At 40.7% G+C, this 23,888-nt stretch overlaps 2 protein-coding genes across 5 annotated transcripts in view; one reads left to right on the top strand and one right to left on the bottom strand.

Annotated features, from left to right (window-relative positions):
• ELP4 (elongator acetyltransferase complex subunit 4) overlaps window positions 1-16,503 on the top strand; it is a 257,443-nt gene extending 240,940 nt beyond the window's left edge. Inside the window, exon 10 of the mRNA NM_001038684.2 lies at window positions 16,102-16,503. Coding sequence (NP_001033773.1) covers window positions 16,102-16,233 — 132 coding nt within the window. The 3' untranslated portion in view covers window positions 16,234-16,503. The remainder of the gene's footprint in view (window positions 1-16,101) is intronic.
• Window positions 16,504-21,643: 5,140 nt separating this feature from the next.
• Window positions 21,644-23,888, bottom strand: part of PAX6 (paired box 6) — a 28,931-nt gene continuing 26,686 nt past the window's right edge. For 3 of the 4 annotated variants that reach the window (XM_024975031.2, XM_010812717.4, XM_059874578.1), the window contains 2 exons: window positions 23,685-23,835; window positions 21,644-22,753 (listed from right to left, as the gene is read on the bottom strand). In XM_024975031.2, the coding sequence (XP_024830799.1) occupies window positions 22,668-22,753; window positions 23,685-23,835 (237 nt within the window). In that variant the 3' untranslated portion in view covers window positions 21,644-22,667. The remainder of the gene's footprint in view (window positions 22,754-23,684; window positions 23,836-23,888) is intronic. The other variant, NM_001040645.1, reaches the window with a different exon arrangement.

Below are 23,888 nucleotides of genomic sequence, written 5' to 3' on the forward strand. Positions count from 1 at the left end.
TAAAGTATACCTGCAGACCCTGGCTGAAATGACCTCAAACTTCAGAGTTTCTACTTGAACCAGAGTGACTTCTTCCTGCTACAGTGAAAACTTGAGGCAGGATTTAGCCAGTTTGATATATCAGGTTGTTGGTTCTTCTACATTTCAATGATCTTTCAGACCTCCTTGTAAAAAGATTTAACTTCAATGGTAAAGTTAAGTGGTGGGGGAAAAAATCCTCCACGTATAAAAGCAAATGAGTTTTTAAAGAACAGAAAACAATCTCCATGAAAATTAAACTTAGCTCTTGTTAACATTTCCATTAAAACATGCATTTTGATTAAACCAAACAAACAAACACCAAAAAAATCCCTAGAAGTAGGCATAATCATTTATCTATATACTCACAAATATTTTGCTCTTTTCTGATCATCTGTATTTTTTCTTGCTTTATTTGCTTCATGTCCTTTAACTTTTTCCCCTCGTTATTCATGGAAAGGTTTTCTATCTAAGACTAAATTGATTCTTTACTTCTTATCTGTGAAGTCACTTCAGCAGAGAGTTATTACTCTTTGGAGTTAGGTCCTCATCTCTAATCTGTATCCCTTAGCTAGAGCGCTCCGTCTGGTGCTGCCCTATCACTGCCCTAAGGCATGTAGAGAGAGGGTTCTTGCTTTGCCCAGCCTGCTCACTGAGCTCCCTTTGAAACTGGTGAGGAAGGAGGTCTGTGAAGGGGAGAGATAGATGTACTGGGTGACTATTTGAAACCAGTGTAATTTGCAAATTTGCCACCAACTTTTAAGTGAGAATTGGGGTAGAGGTTTCCAGGGTTAACATGCTTTCAGAAATCAAAAGGAAAATGGAAGTTTTCATTTCATTACTGAGGGCTCTGATACAAAAGGATTTTTTTCTAAATTTTACCAAGATTTCAACAATTAATCTAGGTACTTTTATTAAAATAGTCATAATATTGCCATGTTATATATATTTATATGTATAAACATGCACACTCAAATACACATGCACACACGCACACAATAGCACTTTTGAAATAATACTACATATCACCTGGCTTTTAATTTAAGTTTGGAGCAAGTGAAATATACACCACCTAGGAGGGCGTACCTTTGACCATGAGGAGTGCAGAAAATCACTATACCACTACAATTGATACTTCTCATTTGTTATGAAAAATTTTTATACTGTCAGTATAGAGAAAGCCACATTTCATTTTGCCAATCAAAACCGTACTACCTAACTGCTTTTGTATAAAAGCTAACACAACTTGTCAAAAATAGCCCTCACTATACATGGAACTGGTAAAAGCAGTTAAGAACAGTTTGGCAAAGATAAACCATAAAGTTAATTTTTGTATTATTTTCTTTTCATTCACATTCCAACCAGGTAGGTTTTGTCAGATACCTATAGTAAAGGAGAACTTGTTCATGCGTGCAGAACAAAATAAAATAAGATTAGAAGCTCCAGGAAATCAGCCTACTTCAAAAAACCATTAACGTGTACCTATCCCTCAAGCTTTACAAATGTGTTAATTGTCGTATTTCAGTCATGTAAATATGTTTCAGCGTAAAGTAACCAAGATTTCCTGTTGTATAAGTACTGCTATCCGGGGATGTGGGGGTAGGGAGGGATGAACAAGGACTAAATAACAGACTGTAATGAAACCTGCCTTTGGGCAGCACATGCCTCAGTTCTGAATGCCCAGAAATACTTCGCAGACGCTCCAGGCTGCCTAGCAATGGGGATTTCTAATTCTGGCTAGCTTGACAAAGTAAATACAACTATTGAACATAAGGCAGTTCCTAATAAAAAACAACAATTCCCCCTTGTAAACACCTACATTTGGCCCCATTAAAAATTCTTTCTTCATACCCAGAAACTCACAGACCCTTAAACGTGGGGGTCTCAAAGTAACTAAAGAGCAGTTGGGAGATTTAATGCTGTTGAGATGTTGTCCGTTGCCATTTCTCCCGAGCCCTTGATACCCCATCTCAGGGCTTTGTGGAGCAATGTTCTTTCTGCATTCGCTGGAGGACATTATACAAGCAGGCACGTTGGCCATTATGCTCCCAGCATTCATTCATGGATGGCCAGAAGGAAATCCACATATATTCATATATATGCTATGCTTACCTCCAAAACTATATGGTTGAGGGAGTGTTCATCCAAAGCTACCAATGTGGAGTTATTTAGTGGACTGAAATTAGTGTGATAACTTAAGCTGTTATCTGAAATCAAAATTCTCTGATTCCTGCTTTTTCATGTGTTAGAACTCATCTCTTCCATTAGCTATGCACCAGTCAGACCTCTGCCAGTCCCTAAGTGAAATAGTGTAGTAGTCTTAAAAATCTCTTGGTTTTAGGGATCAACCCTGAGCTTACACACATGTTTATCTGCCAACCGTTTACTGAGTAGAAGGCTTCATTCAGATTACAGATTACAGAATTCAAACGTTAGTTCTAGTAGACAAAAACAGATTGTTACCTTTCGCCACCTGCAGACTAGTTTCCATGTGTTTTAAAAAGAAAAAGGGAGATAAAAAGGAATTCTCCTACAGTTAGTAGTTTGAATTTATTTCTAAATGAAGGTGTTTTTTTTTTCAACCTCAACATTCATATCTAAAAACTCTATATGTTCCTAAAATATCTTACCATTCTTAAGCCATCTGTGGGGTATTACCAATATATTGCTGCTAAAATGTTTCCTCACTTGTCTCGGGTAGAAAAGGGACCTCCAGGGCAAAGCAGGCCTGAAGAGCCTGTCAAAACGACCGTCTGTCCACAGAAAGATCTCAGGCTTCTTCCACTTACTGCCAGCAGTAGGCCCTAGATCTCAAGAGGCTCTCAGCTTGGCCCTGCTGAAACTTAATTCAAATTCTGCACACTCTGGAGCTTATATGCTCCTGCCGGCATTGTGTGCTCCAGAGCCCATACAAGCCTTGGGTTAAGCAGAGCTGGAGACCAGTCAAAAGGTTGCCAGAGTGAGAAGCCCCGCTACAATTCAAGAAGAATGAATAGGAGAGAGTCTGTTTGGGGAAATATGAGGAGTCTCGTTCAAGCTGTGATGCACAACCAGAGGATCACAGTGACCATGGGGAACTTAGGCACCCCTTTCCTTTCTCCTTAGTCCGTCCCAGAGAAGAGGCTCATGAGCTGGCGGGGTGGGGGGAGCAGTGTCTTTCACTGTTTATACCATCCAAGTTTAGGTAACAATTCAAGTCACCTTTATCCAGCTATTACCTAAATGATATTTTTTTTTTCTTTTCTTCAGTCCTGCTCATATTAGAACATTAATGAGAATAAAATGTACAAAAAAAAAAAACCAAGAAGAGACCCAAAGATAAGAAAAAGATACTGCCTTTAGTTTGTGTAGAAAATAAAACCATTTTAAGGAAAGTTCTTCAGAAGTAATCTAGTTTGTTCTCTGTCGTTATATGACATGCAGGAGGAAAGTAACATGCCTTCCCATATTTTCAATGTCTGACAATTCAAGAACATTGAGACTGAAACATGGTGGTATTCTTAGCACTGTGTGGCCCACAAGATTGTGACTCACGTTTTAAGAGGATTAAGTGCAGCAAACCATCCCCACACACAGCACCACTGCGAACACCTCACACGGGGCCCAACCCCTCCACCTGGAATCCTCCCGCTGGGCTCTCGTGAGGCTGGGCCCCACCGCTCCCCGCGGGAGGACGGTGGGAGCCGGAGGATCCTGTGCGTCACCCAGTGGCTAGAACGTCTTTCCTGAATCAGAAAAAAGGCTCTAGAACAGCCTGTATACACCGCCTTTTTGGAAAATTCTGTCTTTAATAGAATACACACATGTGCCACAACTGTTCTCTGTTGTTAAAAATGTTCCCTTTGCCTGAAAGTTTCTTTTTCCATGTCTTATGATGGTCCTTTCTGCAAATTTAGATCTTAACTCAAATGCACCCTCCAGAAAGATTTTCACCAATTAAAGTAGTGGGTAGGCCAAATTGTTCATTCAGGTTTTCCTGTTAAAATGTTATGGAAAACCTAAACAAACGTTTTGGCCAGCCCAAACAGTATCCCCAGGCAGTATCGTATCACCATATTTCATTTCCTTAAGATACCGCTCACTCTCTGAGTGAGCTTCTCCATTTGTTGTCTTTTCTGGGTTAGCTGTCTCTCCTTGAGTCAGTAAGTATCTCTGTGTTGTCCCTTTCTGAAGTTGTTTTTTGGACGTAGAGATTTTGCCTGTCTTGTTCCCTATTTTACCCTTAGTGCTTAGAGAAGGTCTGGCGCACAGAGAACTGGGTGCGAATGTGGACTTTGAAGCCAGAACACCTGAGTTCAAATCCCATTTGAATATCCTGAAGCTGAAACATCCCTTCTGCTGTTTGGGGACTTGGTCACGTGCTCCACAACTAGCTGAAAGGGAAGCTTGGAAGTGAAGCCTTTTTCAGGATGGCTGTATATTCATGGGTTCTTCTACTCAAGTAGAAAGGGAGAGTGGGCACTGGAGGTCAATCTCATAGTCTCCAACCCTTCGGAACCCCAATGTCCGGCACAGCCTCTTCGCACAAGTTACCTGCTCTTCAGGAATGAGTGGGGAATCCTGCTGGTGAGGAACTGCAAAAGTTCTCTGCCCTGGCAGCAGAGGAATGTAGCTGGGTTTGCAGCCCTCCATCTGCTCTCTGGAAGGAACTGCTTTGTCCACTATCCTCTGTGTCCCTTTAGGAAGTTACTCCTTGTCTATTACCAGTGACAGCTACATGAAGTTGCTGTGAGAGCGTGTGCCCTTTGGGGGCTGCACCAATCTTGTTTGTTTGTATTCATTCATTTATTTATTCATAGCTGTGCCAGGTCTTAGTTGCGGCATGCGGGAATCTTCCATCTTCATTATGGCATGCCAGTTCCTTTAGTTGGTGGCATGAGGGGTCTTTTAATTGTGGCGTGCAAACTCTTAGTTGTGGCATGCGGATCTAGTTCCCTTCTGCATTGGGAATGCAGAGCCTTAGCCACTGGACCACCAGGCAAGTCCCTAAAGGCTGCAGTTTTTCCATCCCACTTATAGGTAGATCCGTGTGTTCCTTGGTAGCTCAGCTGGTAAAGAATCCACCTGCAATGCAGGAGACCCGGGTTCAATTCCTGGGTCAGGAAGATCCAAGGAGAAGGTATAGGCTACCCACTCCAATATTCTTGGACTTCCATTGTGGCTTAGCTGGTAAAGAATCCGCCTGCAATGCAGGAAACCTGAGTTCAATCCCGGGGTTGGAAAGATCTCCTGGAGAAGGGAACAGCTACCCACTCCAGTATTCTGGCCTGGAGAATTCTACGGACTGTATAGTCCATGGGGTCACAAAGAGTTGGACATGACTGAGCAACTTTCACTATCAGTTCAGTTCAGTTCAGTAGCTCAGTCGTGTCCGACTCTTAGTGACCCCATGAATCGCAGCACACCAGGCCTCCTTGTCCATCGCCAACTCCCGGAGTTCACCCAAACTCATGTGCATCGAGTTGGTGATGCCATCCAGCCATCTCATCCCCTGTCGTCCCCTTCTCCTCCTGCCCCCAATCCCTCCCAGCATCAGGGTCTTTTCCAACAAGTCAACTCTTCTCATGAGGTGGCCAAAGTATTGGAGTTTAAGCCTCAGCATCAGTCCTTCCAATGAACAGCCAGGACTGGTCTCCTTTAGGATGGACTGGTTGGATCACCTTGCAGTCCAAGGGACTCTCAAGAGTCTTCTCCAACACCACAGTTCAAAATCATCAATTCTTCGGTGCTCAGCTTTCTTCACAGTCCAACTCTCACATCCATATATGACCACTGGAAAAACCATAGCCTTGACTAGACAGACCTTTGTTGGCGAAGTAATGTCTCTGCTTTTGAATATGCTATCTAGGTTGGTCATAACTTTTCTTCCAAGGAGTAAGCATCTTTTAATTTCATGGCTGCAGTCACCATCTGCAGTGATTTTGGAGCCCGAAAAAATAAAGTCTGACACTGTTTCCCCATCTATTTCCCATGAAGTGATAGGACCAGATGCCATGATCTTAGTTTTCTCAGTGTTGATCTTTAAGCCAATTTTTTCACTCTCCTCTTTCACTTTCATCAAGAGGCTTTTTAGTTCCTCTTTACTTTCTGCCATAAGGATGGTGTCATCTGCATATCTGAGGTTATTGATTCTCCCAGCAATCTTGATTCCAGCTTGTGCTTCTTCCAGCCCAAGGATAAAGGATAAAGGACAGAAATGGTATGGACCTAACAGAAGCAGAAGATATTAAGAAGAGGTGGCAAGAATACACAGAAGAACTGTACAAAAAAGAGCTTCACGACCAAGATAATCACAATGGTGTGATCACTCACCTAGAGCCAGACGTCCTGGAATGTGAAGTCAAGTGGGCCTTAGAAAGCATCACTATGAACAAAGCTAGTGGAAGTGATGGAATTCCAGTTGAGCTATTTCAAATCCTGAAAGATGATGCTGTGAAAGTGCTGCACTCAATATGCCAGCAAATTTGGAAAACTCAGCAGTGGCCACAGGACTGGAAAAGGTCAGTTTTCATTCCAGTCCCAAAGAAAGGCAATGCCAAAGAATGCTCAAACTACCGCACGATTGCACTCATCTCACATGCTAGTAAAGCTCAAAATTCTCCAAGCCAGGCTTCAGCAATACGTCAACCATGAACTTCCAGATGTTCAAGCTGATTTTAGAAAAGGCAGAGGAACCAGAGATCAAATTGCCAACATCCACTGGATCATCAAAAAGGCAAGAGAGTTCCAGAAAAACATCTATTTCTGCTTTATTGACTATGCCAAAGCCTTTGACTATGTGGATCACAATAAACTGTGGAAAATTCTGAAAGAGATGGGAATACCAGACCACCTGACCTGCCTCTTGAGAAACCTGTATGCAGGTCAGGAAGCAACAGTTAGAACTGGACATGGAACAACAGACTGGTTCCAAGTAGGAAAAGGAGTACGTTCAAGGCTGTATATTGTCACCCTGCTTATTTAACTTATATGCAGAATACATCATGAGAAACTTTCACTATATATAGATCAGATTCCTGGACGTAAGATTCTGTAGGCGTTGAAAAATCATGGACTCTTGACCAGGCTTGTCGTTTCTTTGACAAAACAACCCCCTCCAAATTTTATGAGGTTGCCAGTTGATTTGCTTCTCTTCACTTCCACATGCAAGTAATCAGAGCCAAAAAGTTGTCCAGACATATTGATAGTTCTAGCATTCAACTGCAGGAAAGAGGTCCCATCTAATTATTTTATGCAGTTGGAAAGTTGATACCAGAAAATTGGGAGGCAGTGAAATAACTGGAAGGGCTGAGGGATAATGCCACCAAACTGGCCTCCAGGGAGGCTGCTGCCTCTACCAAAGACAGTTAAGGTGAGGAATTGGGAGGCAGCAACTATAGCTACTTCCTGAAAGTAGCCTCACAGTTCCGTGGCTGCAGTCCTGCAGCTAGAATCTTCCCACGGCTACTGCTGCCAGTGCCTCTTGGCCCCCAGGAAGCATGTCACTGGACACTGAAATTGAGTGAGCTTCCCTTCCCATAACTGACTCTGCTCCTGTGATGCCTGTGAAGCTGTCGACTGGTCACTAGAATGCAAAAAAAAAAAAAACACCACTGTCCGTGCAACGTTTGCCAAATGCCTCAGTATAAGTAGCAGGAAGATAAGTACCTGCTTCTTTTCCACCTTCTGAATCTACTGCAGCTGTGGGTAAGCCTAATTCACACCTTTCCAGCCTCTTACCTGCGGGCGGACACACCACAGGGCAGGTGAAATGGGCGCTGTCCACCACAACTCTCATCTTGTAAGACCTGAGTCTTACTTTCTGGCCTCTCTGTTCTGCCTATACCCCTCCCTTTCATCTTACTTGTAACCAGCTTGAAGCAATCTGAAATAATCGACTTGAGAAAGAAGGCAGCACCCTTAATCTGACTGTTGTCTCTGGCTCCCATTTTCTGGCCAGCCTCTTAATGAGGCATTTCACCATGGCTCAGAGGCACAGACATCTGTGAAGGTTGCCTGCTCTGGTGTGCAATTGCAGAAGTAGCTGGGCTTTCTCAAGCCTCTGATGCCCCAAATTACAAGCTTTTGGTTCGTTTAGGCTGTGAGCTTCAGGCAGGTACCTCCTTTAATAGAACTGTTGTAGCACATTCTATGGCTCCAGCCTAAGTTCATTTCTCTTTCGTAAATAACTTTGCCAAAAGTGGCAAGAAGCCACTAATCCGCCAATATTCTGAATTTCTCCAACATTTCAACTAGAGCCACTGACTAGGAGATATGAGGTTTGCCTTCCAAGTTGTCACAAGCCTAATGAGAGTCATCAGCTTTCCAACCTGTGATACTGACCTCACTGCCCACCTTCTAACCACTAAACCAACCTAGATTTTTGAGGCTAGAACTCAATCCATTTTTCAGATACCAAATTCTCTACAAACAGGATATAGGTTAGGCTGTTATTAAAGAAATTCAAAAAAGCAGTGGCTTAAATAATATAGAACACATATTGTATAAAAGCCCAATTTGGTGACCCAAGGCTCTTTTGGTGGAGACCCTAAGCTATTTCTGTGGTTTTGCTCCGCCCTCCTCAGCCCATAGCTTCCATTTGATGGTCCAGGATGGCTGCTTCAGTGCCTGCCCTCAAGGCCACATTTCAGTGAGTGGGAAGAAGGGAAGCTTAGCTTGTCCCCAACATTGTGGAGCTTAGAGCAAGAATGCAGATAAAGGACCACATAATTACATGTCTCAATATTTAAAAGTTGTCAAGCCAACAAATCATTAAATATATTTTATCTTCCTTTCTTCACAAGTACACCTTCCTGGGAAGCCAAGTTTAAATTTAGGATCAGGGTTCCACTCCAGAAGATGGAGACATAGGAGGAATTGGCCTACAGCTTACCTCCTTTCTCTCCCCACCGCTGCCTCCTTCCCACACAGAGCAGGCAATGTGATGTGCTTGGGGACACCCGGCCTGCACATTCAAACTCTGTCCACACTCCCCACACACAGCCATCCCTAGGTTCCTCCTGGGGCCCCAGGGTGTGCACACAGATAAGAAATTTCACCCACAAGAAACAGACCTGGGGAAGAGACCTGTGCAGGTTTTGTGGCCATTTGCACAGGGAGTTCTGAAGCCCTGAGTACCCAGAGTGTGTCCTCCAAAGAAGGGTACATGCTCTAGATGGGCAAAACCTCTTCACCATGGTTTACTCCTCACCTCACAGGGGGAGGAGCATCAGTGCCCATTGAAGGGGGGACCCTCTTGCTGGGGTTGAATAGTGATGCCAAGGGAAAGGGAAGTGAATGGCACTTCCCGCTCTCTAAGGATCTGACCTTGAACTTAACCATGGCAATTCTGCTCAAGATGAAGTCACCAGAGCCTAAGCACTCAGCCTCATCTATTGGCCAGGGAAGCTGGGAAGTGTGGCCTTTATTCTGGGAGGCCATGTGGCCCACTCAGGGATTTTTTTCACTCTGCAAAGGAAGAGAATAGATATTGGGAGTAAGCTAACAATCTCTGCCACCGACACATGCCTTTTCACAAATCACACTTCTGTTTAGACAAGTGAGTTCTTCACAATTTGCTTTCAGAGAGGTGAGCTTGGAGGCAAGACAATACTGTCAGTTATAATTGACGGTCAAAATAATCGCACACCTGAGCATTTTTCAATGGGCAGCCAGTGTGCACTGCTCCAACTCGGAAATTTTGTCTAATTTGCAGATCAATCAGGAAGAACCAACTGAATTTTTTTCAATTCAGGATATAGTATGGTTATGAGATTCAATAGAACAGTTTTAATCTGCAACCCTGAGAATGAATTGGATCTTAAACAGAAGTGACACCTAAAACCTTGACCATGTTTTGGCAGAATTTTTTCCAGACATATTCAGCCACTATAAAATGTACACTTATCCAAAACAAGCAAAAATGTGATCTGGCATGATTTCCACTGCCCCATTCATGTATAAGAGTAACACAGAATTCTCCAAAATTAGGCAGATATATCTTCCACATTTTAAAATTTTAACCAGATGTAGAGTCATTACAATATAACATTGTATTGTAATAATGTAATGATCATGAAATAATATAAATAAGAATATGAAATATAATAATTATGTAATAGCATATAAGATTAATTTTTTGCCAGTTGAAACAACACTCTGAAATCTTGTGAAGAAATCACAGTGACGGCACTTCCCTGGTGCTCCAGTGGGAGAAGTCCACACTCCCCACGCAGGGGGCCTGCATTTGATCCTTGACCAGGGTACTGGATCCCGCATGTCACAACTAAGACCCAGTGCAGACAAATAAGTAAATTAAAATGACTTTTTTAAGTGGAAGTCTCCCTTTATAATAGTGATAAATGGACCCCAAATTGCCTCCTTTAGTACCAAGTCCTGCATTTTTTCACTGGCCCGGAAGCCAGGCCCCATCTTCACTATTGTGTTACTGGGTGTGAGGGAAATTGTCTGGACTTTTTAAACTTTTGTTTGTTTGTGGCTGAGCTGGGTCTTCGTTGCTACGTGCGGGCCTTCTCTAGTTGTGGTGAGCGGGGGCTGCTCTCCAGTCATGATGCGCAGGTTCTCACTGCAGCGGCTCCTCTTGCTGCGGAGCACAGGCTCCAGGAGGCACTGGATTCAGTAGTCATGGTGCGTGGGCTTAATTGCCCATGGCATGTGGGACCTTCTCGGACCAGAGATTGAGCCTGTGTCCCCTGCATTAGCAGGTAGATTCTTAACCAGTGAACCACCAGGGAAGTCCTGTTTAGACTTTTTAAATCTTACCAGAAGCAAAGACTATTACCGGAGTTTCCTTTTATATTTCTTGACAGCACCACAGTAAAGGGCATTGTATAATAAATGCTCAGACTTAGTGACCATACCTGCTGGCCAAGTGCAGTGTTCTGTTGCTGTTGCTTATAAATATGTTTTTCATTAAACTGGTAGATTCATTTCCATGCCCTAATAAGCTCACTTATTTTTATCTTTTTTCATACTGTTTCATGGGGTTCTCTTGTCCCATATGTATTTTTATAAGTCACCTCAAATGGCTTTTTTGGAACAAGAAAAGGTATAAATAAATTAGCCCAGTACGTAATAATTTATAAAACACTTCATATCTCATCTGATCCTGGTAACAGTCTTATGAGGGGAGAATCATTCACTTGTGACAGATAAGGATACTAAAGCTAGACAAGTGAAGTGACTTCAGTTCAGTCGTTCAGTCATGTCCTACTCTTTGCGACCCCATAGACTGCAGCATACCACGCTTCCCTGTCCTTCACTATCTCCTAGAGTTTGCTCAAGCTCATGTCTATTGAGTCAGTGATTCCATCCAACCATCTCATCCTCTGTCACCCCCTTCTCCTCCTGCCCTCAATCTTTCCCCCAAATTGCATCAGGGTCTTTTCCAGTTAGTCACTTCTTCACATCAGGTGGCCAAAGTATGGGAGCTTCAGCTTCAGCATTAGTCCTTCCAATGAATATTCAGGACTGATTTCCTTTATGATTGGCTGGTTTGATCTCCTTGCAGTCTAAGGGACTCTCAAGAGTCTTCTCCAGCACCACAGTTCAAAAGCATCAATTCTGCGGCACTCTTATCTGAGTGAAGTGACTCAGATGTGACTTATCTGATGTCATACTGATAGGGAGTAGAGTATCAAACTGTCACCGGCTGCCCCTGTGAAAAAACCAATGTAGAACCTATATGTTCAAAGGTGTTCATAAGTTTTCATTTAAATTGATTATGTTTTAAAGAAAAAAGAAAAAATCTATTAGGAAGTATTTTGAAATATTAACCCCTATTTCTGTGATTGTGAGTAATGGAAAGTGTGACTTTTCAGGAAATGTCATAAATTTTAAAGGATACAAACAAATCTATTCATTTGCTAAAGATTAAAATGTACTTACTACATGAGTTGTTTTCAGAAAACATATGGTGCCCAGTGGTTCGGTCTTGGAAAAATATGAAAAATATAAGTTGATTAAGCTTATTTTAATGGGTATTTACCTGCAATTTGTCTCAAATCCAAGTGGTAATCTAGATTCATTATCTTGCCCCGTCTGTCTGGGAACTGTAAGTGCTAAGCACAGGTCTGGCAGGCTGGGAGAAAAGGAATTAGGAAAAGAACTGTGGAGCCAGGAAGCTCAATCCTATATGTGATCAGTAGAGTTGCTGATTCAGGAAGGAACAAAATATAGTCAGTGGCTCAGCCCAACAGAGGGACAGAGAGGTTGGCAGAGAGGGAAGAATTCCAGTCCAGTTCAGCTTGGTCCCCCTTGAAGCCACAGAGCAAAGCATTTCTGCCACTGTTTCTTTGTTAGGACCCAGGGCTTCCTATGGGCCTAAGGGTGCCTTTTGGCAGGAATTCCCCTAATCTGCCAGAGCATTTTGTCAGGCTCGCCGTTTCCCACCTTGTAGCACTGAGCACCAAAGAATTAATGCTTTCCAACTGTGGTATTGGAGAAGACTGTTGAGAATCCCTTGGACAGCAAGGAGATCAAACCAGTCAATCCTAAAGGAAGTCAACCCTGAATATTCATTGGAAGGACTGATGCTGAAGCTGAAGCTCCAATACTCTGGCCACCTGATTTGAAGAGCTGACTCATTGGAAAAGTCCCTGATGCTGGGAAAGATTGAGGGCAGGAGGAGACAGGGGTGACAGAGGATGAGATATTTGGATGGCATCATCGACTTAATGGACATGAGTTTGAGCAAGCTCCAGGAGACAGTGAAGGACAGGAAAGCCTGCCGTGCTGCAGTCCATGGGGTTGCAAAGAGTCAGACACGACTGAGCGACTGAACAACAACAAACCAATGGGATGAATTGCTATAAAGCACCCCAGGCCTCTACAGAACCTTGGGAGCTGTCACACCTTCCCCAGGTCCGTTTGCCTACACAGAATCATCATTCTAGACCAGGCATTCATGGAAAAAAGAGGCAGCCAGCCAGATAAGCATCCCGTGCCTCAGCAGCACAATGCCTTCCTCCCAGAATCTGGGAAAAGAAAATCAGGTGATAGAATTTTAGCTCAAGATCGACGGTATGTTTTTGTCCCTGGCCTCAGAACCCCAGGTACAAAATGAGAGAGAGAAATACCTTGATTTGGTTTATAAGATTAAATCTGTACTAGATTATTTGTATAGGCCTGATTTTTTTCCATTACTCAGTGAAACTTCAAGGTCTAGAAGTCTATATCCCCCTACAGCCTTGCAGCTTTAGTCTAAAGGAGGTCCCTGTGCCGTGTAGAGTGTCTTACAGCGTGTTCTTTAGAAGACAGATCCAGGGTACAGCAGCATCTGAACGTTTACATGTCAAGTGTGCAAATGCTTTGGAAGCCTCAAAGGGAAAGTGCCTGACACACCTGGCAAGCCTGGAACCCACCTCTTCTTCTTCCTCGCTGCTTCACATCGCACTGACATGGTGCACAGGGGGAGGCTTAGAAAGGGAGGAAACAAAACCCACTGCTTGAGAATTTCTCATTCAAGTAATAGTCAACCAAAGCCGGCAAAATCGCACCGATTCCCACGTTTCCCAGAACCATCCTTGGGCTTTTTTCAGAGGACACGGGTACACAACTAGCTTTTACAGTGTAGCATTTGGTTAGGAGCATTTAACCACATCACCCCAAATTTCTGTGCTCAGAAGTTACACATGAACGGTATTTGACTTTTCTTCAAAGCCATTCAACCTGAAAGACTTCCAAGCATGTCACACGTCACATTTAGCTACTTTTGCTATGAAGGGCTTTCAGCCAACTGGCTCACGCTCATTGCCTTGAGAAGCAAAGGAAGAGAAATTTTTAGCAAATAGGTAAGCTCCTGAAATAAATTATATTTATGCTGGTTCTGAATAAAGTACACTAGTTTCCCCATTTGGATTGCCAGAGCAGTAGAACCTACCAAAATGCATCTTTAAAATGTACTGATTCTGCCCTTAAGCAAATCGCCATTTCTGCATGCCAGAATCCAATTCATTATTTAACACCTAGCCCATCTCCATGAAACTTTCTCTGTTCCCATCCCCCACCACAATTTCTGCTTTTGTCTCTACAACTTTGTGGCTGTAACTTGGACTGCTCCCTGTGAGGGTTACTCGTGTGCTTGTCTCATGCCTGTTACTGGGATATAAGGCAACACGGAGTTCGGAGGATACCCTGTTCACATATCTTTTCAGAATGCCTTGCTTTGAGTAGATTCTAAATATTTTTGACTCCAGTTGATTTCCTAAACAGCCTATTTAGATGAGGTCAGATGACCTCATCTCTGTGGGGTCCCAACCAGAAGTACAGACACATACACACACACACACACACACATTTTTTAATGGTGACTTCTCTTTAAGTTTTAGAGAGCTTTTAGGTCATGCATGTTCCCTAGTCATTTTTCCTCTGTTCATTAGCAATAACTACAAGATCTTAAAGAAACATTTCAGCTCAGGCATATAATTAAATATCTCTTTCCTTGTTGCTTCCACTCATGAACATTGATAGACTTAACACTGCAAAGACATTCATGACCTCAGACTTTAGAGTCATATGTGTCTTTTCGATTCCTGAGCCTTTCACACTTTCTACCTGAAATCCTTTCTAAAACTAGGGTATGAAGAAATGAAAGAATTATTTAAAACAAAGAAGCAAATATGTCTTTCTTTGAATTCTTTTTTTATTATTTAAGAAATCGACATTTAATGACTTAATAAGTGACAGGCTGAGTGCTAAGGATACAGATGAACAACACTGTATTTATATTACTGTATGGATATTATATTTTCCTGGATCTCCCTGACATCTTTGTTGATCATATATCTATATAAGAGTCTTTCATCCTAGATATATTTGAATCAGCAAATTGAAATCAAGGAAGAATGTTTTCATAAATTATTTTTAATGTTTTAAAATGTTTTGATCCTTGCACACAGCTTGTGTTTACATGACAATAAACAAGCCTTTTATCAGGAAAGAAACTAGCCAGGACATATGCTAGTGTATCACAATATTTTGACCCAAAAAAAGTGTTTTTTTCCCTTTCTCATCTTGATTTTTTTTTCATATCCAAGGGAGTTTTCAAATGAAGGGTTTCAGATGGATTGTCTCCAGGTCAGTTCACCTCGTCAAGGCTTTGCTTAGTCATCAGGGGATGACCCCATTCTGCCCTACTTACCTTTAGGCTCCCATAACCACTCTGCCTCACACAACATACATGTTCCTTTGAGTTTGGATTTTTATGAAACAAATCACATGGTCTGGGAGCAAAGATAATTAAAGGAACTTGATAGAGATCCTTTTGAAAAACCAAAAAGTTTATTATGAAATGTGAGTATTTCTCCCTAATTACAATAACTGTTCTGTAATTATGATTAGTTACTGGGTCTCCTTAAATCAACCTATATTTGCAGACAGATAGGAAGGCGAGATGTTCAAAGCTACACTATACTTTTGAAAACATGAGCCAACATCATGCATAGAAACACACTTACCAAGACCTACAGTAAATGTTTTGCTGACCTGTCTGAGCATATGAAAAATATTGACCCTTTAAGTGGTATCATTTTTTTCCTTATGTCAATATGACATATGTCCATGAAAATGGTTAAGTTCCTTAAAGAAGATATAGCCTTGAAATAAAAAATCATCAGGTCAACTTAATAGACAAAGGAAAACAGGCATTTGCAGGAATCCATAATTGCTGAAAAACTACATTCAATTAAAAATACCATCTTGGAGCTCTAAGGGAAAAAAAAATAGCCAAAAAACAACCTGCCGTTATTATGTGATATTTTTCTATTATGTTTTCGTTTGTGCAGTTACCGTGTTTTCATTTCTACCTAAGTAAGAAAAATCGTAATACATTTAGGTCTGGACTCTGGAAATATGCCACTAAGATTCCTGGTCCAGTTTCTGTAATGACTACGATTTGTAAAATCTAGTAGGAATAGGATGTCATTATATTGGGCTTTAATCTAAAGAATTGTTTTAGCAGGAATTTTCTATGCAAGACTAAATGCTGATCAACAGAGCATAATATTGTATTCTGAAGTGTGCTGGCAAAAGCAAAATTAATTATTTTTTTTCCTTCTTTCCGTCCCCTGAAATCTTCTGCCATAGCGACTGCATTTGCCTCCAGACTTGTCAGACACTGTGAGCCGCTCAAGCAAACAGGATCTGGCAGAATCCACCAAGCTGCTGGGCCCAGGCTGTGGCATGACGGCCGGAGGCAAGAAGCACCTGGACTTCTAGTGACTCCTCCTTAGTCATTGCCTGCAGAATTCTGTGACACCCTAATTATGATTGCTAATAGCTTATGTAAATATTTTTCTTAACGATGTGACCCTCCAATCCTTGAAAAATACAGTTAGGATTGCAAAATGAGGCCACCGTTCTTCATTATTTTAACCAAGTTTTTATACAGAAATAGTACAGCAGAAATACTTTCACTTTAAAAGTTTGTTTTATGCTGTATCTAGTGAAGAATTTTATTTTTAAATAAAAGCAAATGTCCGAAATTCAGGATGCCTCACAGTGGTCATTAAGCGTATGTGTATATAAGGCACTTGGCTCACGGCAAAGTCCACGTTACAGCAGGCAGCATATGAAACATTATGAAATGCAAAACTGTGAAAAACATTTTTTTCTCTTCACTTCTGAAAAAGACACCTCTCACCAAAAATGTTTTTATGAGATAAAAACTTTGCTACTATATGAAGACTAAAATAAAATAAACTTGCATTTACATATCCTGTTATGAAATTGAAGATAAGACAATATTTGGGGGTGAAGAATCCATTAAAAATAGTCTACTACAGTATTTAATAAAGAACTTGAGTAATAGAAAACTTAGACAAAGAAAGAGATGGTCTCTGTTTAAACAGAGTCCACACTATGAAATTATGTCAGTAGACATAATTCAGGATTGAAATTTAAACTGACAGCTACATGAATGCAAGGATACTGGGGGAAAACATGTATGGAGGCTTGGCGAGAGATTTTTACAAAACATAGGTCTGAGACAAAGTATAAAACCGAAGGTAACTCAAATTTCTATTGCATCAGGTAAAACCCTTTGTTAATTATGAACATCGGTAGATGTGTACATTTATAACCATATAAACATGTCTTTGGGAATATATAACATATTAAACTAGTTTTCATAGGAAACACCAGTTTTTTGAATCATAGTTCCATGTTCTCAAAGCTTTTGACAAATAGACAAAAAGTAAAAGTTTAAAAGTAACTTGCATATTTAAGTAATAAGCAAGTAACCCCCTGTAGCATAGACACATACTGTATAAGAGTCTCAGTTTTTAAAAAGCTGTTTAACATCTGTTAGGAGAAACTGAATTTTCTAAATACATTTCCAAGTATATTAGACTTTCTTGAAGCAGTTATATCTAGCACTTTTAAGCAGTTTGCTTTTAATATACCACAAATTATACTTTATTTGTTCTTGACAACATTGCAGAAAACAAAGACTAGGTTTTTAAAACTGTCTAACCAATATGATGAATGTCAGTCACTTAAAAAAAAACCCACTGTAGCATAAACACATACTGTATACAGCTTTTATTCAGAATTAGAATAATTGAATCAATGACAGTGATTTGCCAGGATGTCAAATCTCTCCATCATATCCTGTCACTACCAGTTTATTTTTTGTGATCGAAATCAAAAAGACAACTATTTTGTCACCCGCTATCTCATTAGTACTAAAAATCAGGTTTCTTCTATTTTTTTAGGATGTCTGGTTTATTTTTTTCACTTCTTTTAATTCGAAAGACACAAATTCTTCCCCATTTTCTTTTCAAAATAAAGTTTAAGAATTGATCTGTCAGTTAAAATTAAAGGGCTTTTATATTAAGGAAAGGTGCTTTTAAAATTTAAAGCAACTTCAAAAAAATCAATTTAGTCCATAGATGATAAATAATATGCAGATTCTCCACAAAAGCTTTGCTATGTCCTTTGAAAGCATTATGAACAATCTGAATAAAGTGAATATTTTAGTAGGGTTATTATTTTAATAAGTCTAACCTTTTCTTTACCATGTTGTGATTCATTTTATACAAACACACAACAGAACAATTACATAGCATTTGACTCCGAAAAGGAAATGTGAGGTCATCGAATATGAAAATTGCTTGTCAGAAATACTTAGCAGGTCATTGATTTACTACCCTAGCTAACACAACTATAAAATTAACGGCCAATTTCTAGTTAATATATGCCTTGCAAATAGATAAATACTATAAAAATTGAATGTGCATGTTTGAACCCTTGTTCTAAATAAAAAAGAAACTTTTAAAACTCAGTAAAAGTGCATTCTGAACAATGATAGTACCTGGGCTTTCCAAAAATCAGATCCAAGTGCTTTGGTGTTCTGATTCACTAGGCAGGCTTTGTTAAAATAAGCTATTGGAGAGGGATGTATATTTTCATTTTCCTCTGATAAAAACCCACTCTAAACATGTGTTTTCTTTCTGGAAACTTGTCAGTTATCCATATGCTAATAACTTACTACATTAGAATACTGGTCTTCAGTAATGCTACTGTAGGTATACAAACAATTTGATATATTATGAAATGTACACTATTAACAGATTCTAGTTTTCAATTATCAGGTTGTCTTAAAGATATTTAAGTTAACAATGTCAAACAGTGTTTGAAATGTCCTCATATCTTGTAAATGTTTCTAAAACTTCTAAACCCTCTATGGTATTCATTTCTTACGCTAGATTTGCCTTTCTTTAACATGAGGTAAATATTTTGACTGCTAGAGTCTGCTCAGGTACTGGGGTTCTAAGACCTCTTGAATTTCTTTTTAGTAGCCACCAATTTCCACTTTTCCATTTATTCTTTATCTCCACCTCCAGGATCTGCACATACTAACACTAGACAAAATAAAACTACTTCAAAAGGAAGCAACACTCTGCAATCAATTCCCTGTCTATCTTTTAAAGAACCAGACACACAAATGCGCATACAAAGCAAAAGTTGAGAGCCCTATTCATTTGTTTAAGCCCATTATGAACATCATTCCTAAAGCATCATGTCAATGCTTTCCAAAGATAGTCACCATCAACACCACCAAATTTAAGCAATACTAACCCTAAATACTTACACTTTGAACTTTAAAACTGAGCAGTGAAGTCATTCAGAACCAAAGCAAAAAAAAAAAAAGGTGCTTAAATAAGAAACAGTTGAGGTTTATTCTTGAAGAACAGAAAAAGGAAAAATTTGTGTTTGGCCTTGGTGAGCCAAACATTATACAAAGAGGAAAACCCTTTTTTAAAAAAATCTTGTTTACATTAAGGCCCAGAGCAAAAAGAAATAAGCAGAATATGGACACCATCCTAAAATGACAAATATTCACAAAACAAAGCTGAATCTTGGAATAATACTGTATGAATGACTCTTAGGAAACCTAGTAGTGATTTTTCTTTAAAAGGAAGAAGAAATGATTATGTGAGCCATACCAAAAGCCAGTTTCCATTTAAGAGGAGGCACAGCTTTGGGGTGGGGAAGGAGGGATATTCTGAGAATTCATTATGGTAAAAAGCATTTGTTTACTCGGAGTAATTTGAATGTTCTTAAACATTCAGCTCAAATTCTGTTCACCTGGTCTCCCTAAGTCAGTCAAGTCTGGAGAAAAATCTTGTGATTCTACCAAGGACATCACAAATAGATGGCCACCATCCTGGAGGATGGCATCAAGGCATCCCTGAAGAGTTCCCATTCATAAATACATAAATATACCTATCAATAAATAAATAAAAGTTATTTCAAGAATGAGTAAAAGGCCACCTCTGGGCACAGCTTCCACACTGAGCTTGCCATGCTGTCCCCAGGGGTGTGTCTGGAACTCCATTCAAAAGGACAGCTCATCTCCCTAGGGTGAGGGCAGAAGGCAAGGCAGTCGACCCATCCTGCTGGACCAGAGGGCATCTACAGCTGAGCGGCTGCATCAGACTAAACCAGGCTGCGGAGCCACTGCGCCCTGGCAAGCTTGACCCTCTGAGGACTCGTATACGTGCCTAAGTGCACACAGGCAGCTCCTCTGCTCCACAACACTCCCCTTCTCCCGTCCCCACCTCCTACACCCAAATGTCACAGCCAGTTCTCCAAAGTCTCTGCTTCCTGCACAGCAGAGCCGTGGGCCAGGACCAGCTGCCTGACCCTGGCCCAAATCATAGTCGGTTGGAAACCATCCCTTCTTGCAGTGAGGAGGTGAGGCAGCCAGCAGCCACCGCACACACTCACACACAGCCCTCCTCGGACGTTTCTCCCAGCACGTGTTCCTCTGGGAATGCAGGTGGCTAAATGTCAAGGGGGGAAATACCTGCACAGGTGTACCAACAGTGCATATGTGTATGTGCTCCTCTGCAGAAGTGTACACACGTACAACACAGACGGGATCAAATTGCATACACACGTATAAAAACGGCAGTCAGCATGTCTCAGTGTGCAGCAAGTCTGGTGGAATAAAATTATTAATATAAAGCATACCAGAGATCAGTCACAATTATCTGTTCACAAGTATATTCTTTAACTAGAAAATAGTAGATGTTGAGCTAGAAGATTTTTTTTTTTTTAAAGCCTCCAATTAATTTATTTCTGATTGTTTGCCTTCAGGGGTTAAAAACAAAACCAAAAAAGAGCAGAGTACAATTCAGTGGAAGTGTGTCTTTGTCCCCAGAGGGTTTTGCCTGTGCAGGCATTTAATCTAGACTGCCAGACCCCCAGCCTTTGACTGAAGCGTGCAGAAGAAAACTTATCCATATTGACTTATATGTTACACAGAACAGACAGAAATAAAAGTCTCAGACAGGCCTCTTTCACCCAACAAAGGCTCGTTTTTTTCCATCCTTTGCTTGGGCTCAAGCACTCCTGCCCTGCGTGCCGCCACTTTAAACATGATCAGATCTGTGCTTCATTGCAAATAACAACTGACCAACAATGGGCCCTGCTTCATAGATTTGGGAATGTTTGGCTTAAGCTGCCAATGACTGAAGGCCTTTAACTCCCACCGGCCAGTCACAGTCCGCTTTGTTGTTGTCTGTTGATGTGTCTGTGCTCATTATTCCTTGACATGCAACATCCCCCCTCCACCCTCCAGCCATCCACAACCACACAGAAAGCGAGATTCAAATGGAACAGCTGTAGTGGTTCAATGGGAAATGATGCCTCTTGTGCAAAGGGGAGGGAGGCAGAAAAGGGAGAGGGCCTGGTTGAGAAAGGCAGCGGCTTTCAGGGAACCTTGTATAAGAAATCTACTTTTGAATATACTTCAGTGAAATCACTGTTGAAACAGGCTGACAATGGAAATCCTCCCAGATTGAAAATGCCAGCCCTAATTCAAAAGACAATTCCTAGCTAATAGCTTGTTGCATTTTTAAATTATTTCTAGACTTTGAGTTTTTGAATTGAACAGATAACTGGGAAATGCTACCATTTTGTATAGGTACTGTGGGTATAAATGGGCACAGATCTACACACAGCTTCCAGTGGAGTTTTTCTTTGTAACACATTTGCAATTTGATACCTGTAAAAATTACCTCTTAAGGATCATCAGGATTTAAAACAGAGTATGTATGAAAATAACCATTGGTTTAGAATGTTAATCTAACATGGAAACAAAATTTGTAACACCACACTATAAGGTTAAAAAGAAAATAGTATAATAAAGGAAATACAAAGGCTTTGGCATGGTTTTTACAATCAACAATGGTTAATTTTGATATGTAGTTGTGAACAACTTCAAAACACTTAAGTTTAAAACTCTTGCAAGCACTTTTAATTGATTAGGAATGAATTCTAGATGCACAAAATGATTGGACTGTGAACAGTAATACAACTATATCTAAGAACAATTAACTTTTGCTGGCCAAAAAAGAAACTTATGATTGCATGAAAATGTGTATAAAACATCTATAGAGTATTCTTGTCAAATATAAATGAAATTAACTTTATTATAGAAATCATTCTGAGGATTTCTAGGGAAGACAAATACTTACATTTTGACATAAAACAAATTGGATTATATCAAAGACACACTCTACCTTTCAGCTATCAACTTTTTTCTTCCTTGAATTTATATCTTACCCTTTTTTTTGCACATAAACTTCATCTGTTAACAACCTTTGGAAAACCAACAGATATTTCTTACATAAATCTAGTGCATGTTGTTCCAGGTTTAATTATATGCAAGGAATGATACAAACGTGGAACATCAGTCCATAAACTATGAACAGATGGGTAGAAGTATTCCATATATCTTGATAAAACTCTTAAATTCGTGGCAAAGCTTGTCGATCATGATTTCCTTTTTTTTTTAAACAACTTCATGATCAACAGAGATCAAACATCCATCCAGTCTACGTTGTTCTTTTTTCATTATAACATACAAATGCCCATTTACAAATAATACACCAAAATGAATAAAAGTTTGGATACCAAAATGAAGATTTGTTCCAACTGACATCGTGCCTTCTGTATACAAAGGTCCTTGTTTTCAAGTCCATTCCCCAGTGGTACCACACAGGACACAACCGCAGAACCGAAGTGCTTCTAACAGCCACTTTTCTTTCCTTCCTGAACGCCCAACTGCTGTGTCCACATAGTCACTGACTGAATTAACACAATATATTCTTTTTGTTTGTTTTTTTGATTTTTTTTTTTTTTTACTGTAATCTTGGCCAATATTGAGACATATCAGGTTCACTTCCAGGAACTTGAACTGGAACTGACACACCAGGGGAAATGAGTCCTAGAAGTGGATGAAAGAAATAGCCATGTAGAGATTCCCTTTGAGAGACAGGCATGGAGTATGAATTTATAAGTTAAAAAAAAAATCTCTAGTACTTTCTAACATTTCAAATATATTTAAAAAAAAACTTTCGAGTCTTATAAACAAAAGGAGCACCTTCAGAAACTAGAAAACATGTTTACATGCACCTACTGAATCCCAACCCCTCCCCCCCCAAAAAAACACCAACTCCAGGCTTCCCTGGTGGCTCAGACAGTACAGAATCCACCCGCAATGCAGAAAACTGGGCTTCGATGCTCTTCCTGAGTTGGGAAGATCCCCTGGGGAAGAGAATGGCTATCCACTCCAGTACGCTTGCCTGGAGAATTCCATGGACAGAGGAGCCCGGTGGGCTACAGTCCATGGGGTCGCAAACAGCCTGAGCATGACTCAGGACACGACTGAGCAACTAACACTTTCACTTTCCACTTGTCTGTATGTTTGGAACTTTAGCAACAAAACCATCCTGGAAAACCAAAGTAGTACTTCTTCAGTTCCAATGAAAGGCACAGAAGAACTGGAAGGACCTGAGAAGTCTTTCCAGTAAGCTGGGACGAGGTGGGGGGATGGCCTTCACTGTTGAGTTTGGCTAATACAATAAGTTATCCTTCTGAAAGATACATTTTTGGGTCTTGCCTTCATATGCAACTTCCGCAACCAAATTCAGGAAAAACAACTTTTTTTTGCCAGTATGGCATTAAGTTACTAACTAGTTTGACTGAATTCCCCTTTTTAATTAGTTTTCCCCAGAGAAACAAGCAACAGAGAGTAAAACACACCATCATACAAGGCCGACAGATTCTTTCCAGATAAACTACGAATGAAGGGAGATGACCTGGCAAAAGAAGCTGCAGAGGCCATCTCTGTGCAGCCTGCGGAGAGCACGGCTCACCTGTGGAAGTGGCGCCCGAGGTGCCCATCGGCTGGCTGTTCATGTGTGTTTGCATGTGTGGGGGGGTGTAGGTATCATAACTCCGCCCGTTCACCGAAGGGCTGGTGGGCAGCATGCAGGAGTACGAGGAGGTCTGGCTAGGGACTGGGGGCTGCGAGGAGAAAGGCAAACCCGTGGTTACTGAGAGACACGTTGCACAGCCAC

The sequence above is a fragment of the Bos taurus genome, chromosome 15, assembly GCF_002263795.3.
Source record: "Bos taurus isolate L1 Dominette 01449 registration number 42190680 breed Hereford chromosome 15, ARS-UCD2.0, whole genome shotgun sequence".
Classification (NCBI taxonomy): Eukaryota; Metazoa; Chordata; class Mammalia; order Artiodactyla; family Bovidae; genus Bos; species Bos taurus.